Source organism: Brachyistius frenatus, unplaced genomic scaffold, assembly GCF_029030835.1.
Source record: "Brachyistius frenatus isolate BFR_SWC_R1_liver_20210118 unplaced genomic scaffold, ASM2903083v1 Contig_21, whole genome shotgun sequence".
Lineage (NCBI taxonomy): Eukaryota > Metazoa > Chordata > Actinopteri > Embiotocidae > Brachyistius > Brachyistius frenatus.
Genome location: NW_027210620.1, coordinates 5,063,067 through 5,073,606, shown reverse-complemented (window position 1 = coordinate 5,073,606; position 10,540 = coordinate 5,063,067). Strand labels below are relative to the sequence as shown.

At 36.1% G+C, this 10,540-nt stretch overlaps 1 protein-coding gene across 2 annotated transcripts; it reads left to right on the top strand.

Annotated features, from left to right (window-relative positions):
- The first annotated feature begins 41 nt into the window (after positions 1-41).
- On the top strand, positions 42-10,404 carry LOC138619830 (trans-L-3-hydroxyproline dehydratase). Of its 2 annotated transcripts, none has more exons than XM_069696629.1 (6): positions 42-79; positions 3,256-3,740; positions 3,830-3,999; positions 4,735-4,857; positions 9,647-9,784; positions 9,942-10,404. In XM_069696629.1, the coding sequence occupies exons 2-6, from the start codon at positions 3,263-3,265 to the stop codon at positions 10,065-10,067; spliced, it is 1,035 nt and encodes a 344-aa protein (XP_069552730.1). In that variant the 5' UTR covers positions 42-79; positions 3,256-3,262; the 3' UTR covers positions 10,068-10,404. The 2 variants fall into 2 exon arrangements, with proteins under 2 accessions (XP_069552730.1, XP_069552729.1); XM_069696628.1 differs by lacking the exon at positions 42-79 and adding an exon at positions 1,863-1,927.
- Positions 10,405-10,540: the final 136 nt, after the last annotated feature.

The window sequence follows — 10,540 nt, the reverse complement described above, 5'->3', positions numbered from 1 at the left end:
CTTTCACTCTCGTCGCAGAGATAACGGGAGCAGATTCATTATTCTGGACAAACTGGAGCTCAGTGAACTCGCATGTCTGGTATGTAATAAACAAACGTCTTCCTTTATGTTACAGAGGTGGAAACTCCACAGTTTTCAATCTTTATTGCTCATCCTCATTGGAGTGACAACCTTTAGAGTTATTAACTGTCAGGTAACTAATACGTGCCTTACAATAAAGAGTTGTTTTGGTGAAGGATGATCAACTCTTAACGGTTCTGAGATGTTTCTTTATATAAATGTATAACCTGGTGGTGTTGTACCCGTTTTTCCAAAGCACTGTTAGGATAACGAATTATACAATGAAACGGCAGAAAGTTGAAGAAAATTTAAAAAAAACAACAACTTATTTTTCCCCTGCACGTCAAATAGAGTAGCAATGCAATAATGTCGATTTAATGCAATATTTTAATTATCATCCTCTCAGTTTTTTGGTGAAAGATTTATTTTCCTTAAACAAACAGGCAATTGCAGCAAACTCACTGTATGCTCCTTCATGTAGCTTTGCCTCTTGCTCAGGTACATTTGTTCTAATATTGAACTTTAGTATTTATTTGAGTGTGAGCGATTTTAATGTTTGCCTACCTGATGGTGATGTGCATTGGGTATTTGGAACACAGTCTGTTTTACATAGCGGTTTACTACTATGGAGCACTGCTATGCAACAAGGATTGAAGCGGCGCTGCACATGGTGATAAAAAAATTAAAAAAAATACTGCATTCGTACCGTTTAGATAAAAGTGGTACGAAGGAATTCGAGGATTCTGGTTAGCGTTTTTAGTTTTCTGTGCGACTGCGATTCAATGTAGTGTGAACTGTAAGGATGTAAGCATGTGACTGCTAGTTGATCTATTTTATGTTAGATATATAAGTGACCTTGCATGTGTCCAAGGGAACCTGTCAACTGTGAAATGACTAATGAAAACCGATGCCTGCTCACCATCTGTTGTTTAGTCTCTTCTGTTATGTAACACAAAAGTCCATCTTTAGAAGTAAATCAGAAAATGACAACATGCAAACTCTCTTTGTCTGTTACATGGATGTTTTGTTCATCCAGGTGAGTCACAGCAGTGTTTGTGAACATGTTGTGATCAGGTCAAACTTGTTCTGTTTATTACACGGGAGTAATTTCAGCCTATAAATCCCTCCTCGTTTCATTTGCAAATAAAAATAAAAAATTGTTTTCAATCGACAGTGGAGACGGATGGGAAACACTCACCTTTGCTCTGACAGAAACACAGACTTCTGCATTATATTTGTTATTTTTCTTAAAGTAAAAGTCTGCAAGGAATGGCTTTGCACTCCAAATTACAAATTGTGGTCCAGTGGTAAATAGCAGCCTCAGGAGCCAAATCTGGTCCTCCAGCAAAAACATTTGAGTCCCTGACGAAAGCTGAAGTTTCCAAATTTATGTTTCATATTGAAACTTTTATTAGATTTTTACAAATCTACTGGAAAAAAAACAAAAGCAAATAAAAGCTTCCTAAATCCAGGTATATGAGGCTTTTTTTGTGTGTACATATTATTTTTTTCCAAATGGGTATTATAACAGGATTCACTTATTGATGGTGAAAAACGTTTTCTCCAGGATATAATCTTAAAACAAAAACCCTGCATCATCAATCAGTTGCAGCCTCTTATTTGATCAATAAGTAAACGAACCAAATATACTAAAATCATAGAAATCTGCCTTTTCTAATGGTTCCTCCTGACCGAGCCCTGCCGGTATCCAGTTTATTAAAAGTCTCCTGCAGCCCTCCAGAACAGAGGGGGGCACTAATGTCTTCTTTTCCTGATCTTTAAAACCCGCATGGACAAGCACAGGAAAAATAAAAGATCGACAGCTGCAGAAGTTTGAGACCAAAGCACAGAGAAGATCAAAAACAAGGTAAACATTTAAAGACTTTCTGCAGGTGCACTTTTTAATTTAGAGCCGCTTTTTGTTTGCAACGTTTTGCTGGAGAGTCACTTCCGTCCTACAAACACTCGCTGCGTTCAGTTGAAGCCGCAAAAGTTTTAAAACGCGTCTTTACTTTAAGATCCCTAATAATATTACCCAAGTTCTTTAAGAAGCCAAAGATAGAATGTAACTAATAAACAAAACTCCAGCAAGTAATATAGGTTTCTTTAAAAAAAAAATTAAAAAAAAATCACAACAGGCTCTGAGCTCTCTCTTTTTTTTTTCCTTTAAGAAAAAGATGGACATATTTATCAGTAATTGTAATGTGGAAATTAATTTCCCCCTCACCAGTGGAGGATCACCTGCAGAAGTATAAGAATTTCTGTTACTGTAGTGCCATAAAAACCTTTTATTTTGCCATTTTTATGGAAATATTTCACACGCTTCCTGACTGAGAACTATTTAAGTGACAATAATTCATTTTATTTCAAATTATGGTAAAATACCATATTCACAAATAAAAATTTACAAATTCAAAACCCTCATTGACGCAATTTCCTCTTCAAATGATAAGAAAGTGCTTGTTTATGCTTTTATGTAAAAGACACCTCTTTATTATGTCATTGTTTTAAGGTAAAAACTCAAATCTAATTTTTAGTCTATTCACATTTTGATTCTGGTATGATATCATAAAAGATATGTGCGTGATTTGTTCGTTCCGTGTAGCCTATTAATATATCTGTTAACATTTGGAGTAATTTGTCGCGATTAATCGACAAAACATTCAGTGAGCCATCGAGCCCCCAGTGCTCTTCCTGTCCTGCCTTCTTGCTGTTGAGTTTGAAGAGCCCGGCTGTGCAGTATTATATTAACAGGTTTCTGCAGTATTATCTAGCCATTCCTAGATAATATGAATGTGGTGGGAACACCTGAATCAGCAGCACCTTTTTACAACAGTTTCAAATTGGGATGGTCAATATATCAATATTTTATTGTCTTGTGAAATGAGAGTGGATATGGTCTTTGATTTTTGGATGTCTTAATATTGTGATATGGCATGATTGTTGTCTTTTCAACAAACACTGAACATTGAAATAATTTATTGTAGGCTTGTTGTATTGGACTGCATTAGTTTTAGCTTTGTGTTAGTAACAAAACTGGCAATTGAGCGTATTCTCCTAAATATGTAGATCTCTAAAAGGACGTTTTTGAAAATTATCCACAAGCTAAATACTTGCATATTCTACTCTATTGAAGTGTGAGACAATATGTCTGTATTTGGATTTAGACGGTTGTTTTCATTGCTTTGAAATCAGCGCTGAGATGGAGACGCTGCTTCCACCTCACGAGGGAGACGAGCTCTCTGTGGTCGACATGCACACCGGCGGGGAGCCTTTACGGATCATCCTCAGCGGCTACCCAGAGGTCAAAGGTGACGGCGTACTTTCCAAACGCCGCTACGTCCGGGAACACCTTGACCACCTCAGGAGAGTGCTGATGTACGAACCGCGGGGACACTACGACATGTACGGCGCCCTGATTGTGGAGAGCGAGATACCCGAGGCTGACCTGGGGGTGTTGTTCATGCACAACGAGGGCTACAGCACCATGTGTGGACACGCCGTCATCGCACTGGGACGCTTTGCTGTGGACTACAAACTGGTGAAAGCACCGTGTTCACCAGAGACACAAGTGAACATCCACTGCCCCTGTGGTCTGGTGAAGGCGTTTGTTGAGTACTCTGAAGGGAAAACGGGAGGAGTGAGGTTTCTCAGTGTGCCAGCATTTGCCTTTGCCACAGGTAGGAAACGTACCTTGATTTTCTTTTTCCACCACGAGAAAAGAAATGTTTGATTGACGGTATTGAACACAATAATGACTTTTCACCAGATGTGACAGTGGCGGTGGACGGGTTTGGTGAGGTGACGGTGGACATCAGCTACGGAGGAGCCTTTTACGCCTTTGTGGACTCCCAGAGGTTTGGTCTGGATGTGACCAAGTCCAGGACTCGAGATCTGGTAGACGCAGCCACAGCAGTAACCAAAGCTGTCAAATCTCAGGTAGGAAGTTTACGATTACACACATTATTCTCAATGCAGACAGAAAGACACGCAACAGTAGAAGTAGTTGTGATGATGATGATGATGTACCTTTTGCTGAATTCATCTGAATTTAGTCAGATATCTAATATGAAAACAAGAATATTAGAGTTGCATGTTGTAATCTCAATATTCAATAATGTCCATGATGTACCTCTTAAGAATAAAAATCCATAATACATTTTTTTTCCTTGTTTATTTTGAAGAATTATTTAGAGGCATTTGCTTTAAGGCACACTTTGAAATTTAGACAAATGAAGTGGGCCCGATTTACAGAGATAATTTGTTTTCTTAACTGAAATATACAAGATGTTTTTAGAAACCTCATGTACACCAAGGAAAACATCTGGTAATATTTACGTACTAGCCACACAGTACAAGATTGTAGAGCTCGAAGTCCGCAGCTTCAAATTTGAGCACCGTGTGACTTTACAGTCTGATGTTACCCAAATAGACTCCAGGGTCAAAAGTATGTGGACAGCCCCAGCTCTTCAGCCACAGGAGTGTTTGTGTGGTCCGACACTGCCGTTATGACTCTTCACTCTTTGGTCTACTTTTCAGTCAACTTCCACAGCACCAAACTGAGAACAAACGACACGTTGTCAGGAATAAAAGTGCGCAGCATGTTAAGGGATTTGACATATTGTGAATGTTTATTTGACGGTCTTACATTTATTTATTTGTGTTATACCTTAGGTGAAGTTGCATCATCCAACCAGTGACGACCTGGCCTTCCTGTATGGCACCATCCTCACAGACGGAAAAGACGATTATTCCCCTGAACCCACTGCCAATATGTGTGTGTTCGCTGAAGCTCAGGTATTGTAGTGATCTCTGCTGGATAAACGTCACGTTCAAGCAGAGCCCCTGAAATGTCATTGACAGAAGTCTTTTTTGGGACTGTTTTTGCATTTGCTTGCAATAGGTTGTCTTCCAGCACAGTTATAATGCACCCCTTGCTCATTTGTTTTTTTTGTATGTGTTTATTGCCTTCGGCAATAGCCATAGCCAGAGGCATTATGTTTTTGGGTTGTCTGTCCGTATGTCTGTCTGTTTGTCCAGCCCGTTATCGTGAACGCAATATCTCAAGGATGCCTTGAAGGAATTTCGTTCAACTTGGGAAGAAGATTCACTTGATACAAAGGGTTACCTAATTAGATTTTAGGGGCCAAAGGTCAAGGTCGCTGTGACTCCAACTCAACTCACTCTCATAAACATCATATCTCAGGAACGAGGGGATTACTTAAAATGAACTGCGAACTGATTAGCGTTTGGTGGTCAAAAATTCAAGGTCACCGTGACCTCATGCCTTTTATCAGTCCGTCCTGAGAATGCGTTTTCTCAAGAAGAAATTTCTTCAAACTTGCCAAAGAACATTTCAGCGGTACCAACGATGAACTGAAAAGATTTTAGTGGTCAAAGGTCGAGGTCATCGTCACCTCACTTTTACCCGTGCTCATATACAGGATATTTCAGTGATACCTGGAAGGAATTCCTTCATATTTGTCCCCAATGTTCACTGTAACAAAATGTTGGTGATCAAAGGTTAAGGTCCCTGTGATCTCACATTTTTGGCATTCTTTTAAATATCTCAGGAAAGCCTCAATGACTTTCTTCAAATTTGGCACACGTGTTAATTTGGACTAGAGGATTAACTCATTCCATTCTAGTATGACACACAAAGTTCCAGACCCCCTATCGAACCCAGAACCTCCTGATTGTGAGATGACAACGCTGGCTTGGAACGTCACCATTTTGCTGCCTTTATTGCATGCTTGTCTGACTTATGTGACTTAAAAACTTTTAAACATGTTATTGAAGAGCGATCAACAGTGCAGTGGTTGGCATTGTTGCCTTCCAGTCAGAAGGTTCCAGGTTCGAGACTTGCCCCGGAAAGGATGATGTTACCATCTCAGCTCAAAAGCCAGGTCAAGGGCAAGAATGGAACCTGCAACCTTCTGACTGGGAGTCAACAATGCTAACCAGTGTCTTCCATGAAATGTTTAAAAGTCATATAAGTAATATAAGTCAGACAAACATGCAATAAAGGCAGCACAATTTTGCAGTTGCTAGCGTTGTCATCTCACAGTCAGGAAGTACTGGGTTCGATCAGGGGCTTGGAACTCTGTCTGTGGAGGATTGCATGTTCTTGCTTGGAGTGTGACTTTGTCACAATTACGACTACATGATGTCTGTTTTACATCATGGACTATATGCATGATAACATGGATAAGCTAATTGTCCATATTTTCGATGACATATTTTACTTTTAAGTTATTACTTATGCAGGAACATGCAAATTCAACATAGAAAGTCCCAGACGGGTATCAAAGCACGGACATTTAGACTGAGACAACAACCCTGAACACTGCACTATTGTGTTGCCTGACATGACATGAAAGGAAGTCATATTTATAGCATGTTGTCAGAAATAGCACAAAAAGTCATGCTTCTTCAATGTCGTCCAAAATATGATAAAATTTGAAATAAGTCATACACGTCGTCCGAAATGTGACCAAAAAGTCACACTATAGTGTGTCGTCCAAAATATAATAAAAAAAGTCATACTATAGCGTGTCGTCCGAAATATAATAAAAAAAGTCATACTATAGCGTGTCGTCCGAAATATAATAAAAAAGTCAAACTATAGCGTGTCGTCCGAAATATAATAAAAAAGTCATACTATAGCGTGTCGTCCGAAATATAATAAAAAAGTCATACTATAGTGTGTCGTCCAAAATATAATAAAAAAGTCATACTATAGTGTGTCGTCCAAAATATGATAAAAAAGTCATAATATAGCGTGTCGTCTGAAATATGATAAAAAAGTCATAATATAGCATGTCGTCTAAAATATGATAAAAAAGTCATACTATAGCATGTCGTCCGAAATGTAATAAAAAAGTCATACTATAGCATGTCGTCTAAACTATAATAAAAAAGTCATACTATAGCGTGTCGTCCGAAATATAATAAAAAAGTCATACTATAGCATGTCGTCTAAAATACGATAAAAAAGTCATACTATAGCATGTCGTCTGAAATATGATAAAAAAAGTCATACTATAGCATGTCGTCTCAAATATGATAAAAAAGTCATACTATAGCATGTCGTTTCAAATATGATTAAAAAAAGTCATACTATAGCATGTCGTCTAAAATATGATAAAAAAAAGTCATACTATAGCATGTCGTCTGAAATATGATAAAAAAGTCATACTATAGCATTTGGTCTAAAATATGATGAAGATGTCATACTATATATAGCATGTAGTTTCAAATATGATTAAAAAAAAGTCATACTATAGCATGTCGTTTCAAATATGATAAAAAAGTCATACTATAGCATGTCGTCTGAAATATGATAAAAAAAAGTCATACTATAGCATGTCGTCTGAAATATGATAAAAAAAGTCATACTATAGCATGTCGTCTAAAATATGATAAAAAAGTCATACTATAGCATGTCGTCTAAAATATGATAAAAAAGTCATACTATAGCATGTCGTCTAAAATATGATAAAAAAGTCATACTATAGCATGTCGTCTAAAATATGATAAAACAGTCATACTATAGCATGTCGTCTAAAATATGATAAAAAAGTCATACTATAGCATGTCGTCTAAAATATGATAAAAAAGTCATACTATAGCATGTCGTCTGAAATATGATAAAAAAGTCATACTATAGCATGTCGTCTGAAATATGATAAAAAAAGTCATACTATAGCATGTCATCTGAAATATGATAAAAAAAAGTCATACTATAGCATGTCGTCTGAAATATGATAAAAAAAGTCATACTATAGCATGTCGTCTAAAATATGATAAAAAAGTCATACTATAGCATGTCGTCTGAAATATGATAAAAAGTCATACTATAGCATGTCGTCTAAAATATGATAAAAAAGTCATACTATAGCATGTCGTCTAAAATATGATAAAAAAGTCATACTATAGCATGTCGTCTAAAATATGATAAAAAAAGTCATACTATAGCATGTCGTCTGAAATATGATAAAAAAGTCATACTATAGCATGTCGTCTAAAATATGATAAAAAAGTCATACTATAGCATGTCGTCTGAAATATGATAAAAAAGTCATACTATAGCATGTCGTCTAAAATATGATAAAAAAGTCATACTATAGCATGTCGTCTGAAATATGATAAAAAAGTCATACTATAGCATGTCGTCTCAAATATGATAAAAAAGTCATACTATAGCATGTCGTCTAAAATATGATAAAAAAGTCATACTATAGCATGTCGTCTCAAATATGATAAAAAAGTCATACTATAGCATGTCGTTTAAAATATGATAAAAAAGTCATACTATAGCATGTCGTCTAAAATATGATAAAAAAGTCATACTATAGCATGTCGTCTCAAATATGATAAAAAAGTCATACTATAGCATGTCGTCTAAAATATGATAAAAAAAAGTCATACTATAGCATGTCGTCTAAAATATGATAAAAAAGTCATACTATAGCATGTCGTCTGAAATATGATAAAAAAGTCATACTATAGCATGTCGTCTAAAATATGATAAAAAAGTCATACTATAGCATGTTGTTTAAAATATGATAAAAAAGTCATACTATAGCATGTTGTTTAAAATATGATAAAAAAAAGTCATACTATAGCATGTCGTCTAAAATATGATCAAAAAGTCATACTATAGCATGTCGTCTCAAATATGATAAAAAAGTCATACTATAGCATGTTGTTTAAAATATGATAAAAAAGTCATACTATAGCATGTCGTCTAAAATATGATCAAAAAGTCATACTATAGCATGTCGTCTAAAATATGATAAAAAAGTCATACTATAGCATGTTGTTTAAAATATGATAAAAAAGTCATACTATAGCATGTCGTCTCAAATATGATAAAAAAGTCATACTATAGCATGTTGTTTAAAATATGATCAAAAAGTCATACTATAGCATGTTGTTTAAAATATGATAAAAAAGTCTTACTATAGTATGTCGTCTAAATATGATAAAAAAGTCATACTATAGCATGTCGTTTAAAATATGATAAAAAAAGTCATACTATAGCATGTTGTTTAAAATATGATAAAAAAGTCATACTATAGCATGTTGTTTAAAATATGATAAAAAAGTCATACTATAGCATGTCGTCTAAAATATGATAAAAAAGTCATACTATAGCATGTCGTTTAAAATATGATAAAAAAGTCATACTATAGCATGTCGTCTAAAATATGATAAAAAAGTCATACTATAGCATGTTGTTTAAAATATGATAAAAAAGTCATACTATAGCATGTCGTCTAAAATATGATAAAAAAGTCATACTATAGCATGTTGTTTAAAATATGATAAAAAAGTCATACTATAGCATGTCGTCTAAAATATGATAAAAAAGTCATACTATAGCATGTCGTCTAAAATATGATAAAAAAGTCATACTGTAGCGTGTCGCCCAAAAATTCTAAAACATGACGCTGGGACCGTTGCTTGAATAAGTGAAGGGTCGAGCGGTGGAAAAATACACAAGCACATACAAAATGCAAGAGTTTTTGGTATTAGTCTGCTCTCCGTGAAGCTTCAACTCGTTTGGACGTTGTCCTCTCAGGTGGACCGAAGCCCCACCGGCTCCGGCGTTACAGCTCGAGTGGCTCTTCAATATTCCAAAGGTGTCATCCGGCTGAAGCAGACCAGGACGTTTCAGAGCGGAGCGACAGGATCCCGGTTCACAGGGAAAGCCGTCGAGGTATCAGTTCTCATATGTTCTCTTTCCTGTCATCTGGGAAGCTGCGTCACATTTTGATGTCCGTCAGCTCCTGTGTGCCGGGCCGGACGTATATTACAAGAAAAAGGAATTGTGATTTGTTAAAAAAAATAATAATAATAATTGTGTTTCTCTTCAGGAGACCCGGTGTGGAGACTTCAAGGCTGTCGTGGTGGAAGTCGCCGGCAAAGCTTTTTATACCGGAGTCTCGCGTTTTGTGCGGGAGCCGGATGACGAGCTGACTCGTGGGTTTCTGCTTAAGTGAGCGTCAGTTGCCGGTTTCCTTTTTAAAAAAAGGGGCTCGTGTACAAAATACGCTCCGAACGATCACGTCAGAAAGTGCTTTTGTCGCTTCAAAACACACGTGACAACAGAGCATCTCTTGGATACTTTGATTTATAATAAGAGGTTGATAATGAGGGTTAAAGAGAGCAATTAATTCCATCCTGATTTACCTTGGTGCTGAATTAGAAAATAACGTATTTAACATTTGGTCTTAATTGTTGGTGGGTGAGATTCATAATGATTCATAATATCTTCAGTAGATTAGCAAAGTAAACTGTCAAGTAACCATTAACGTGATCTGAAACTGGCTGTTAACATAAACAAAAAACAAAAAACAAAAAAATCAGGACCAAAAACAAAATCAACAACATTGAAATTAATAACACAACAAATCAACGCTCGGCAAAAATATTCGTAGCATTCATATAGTAATCAATAAATAATAGTTAACTG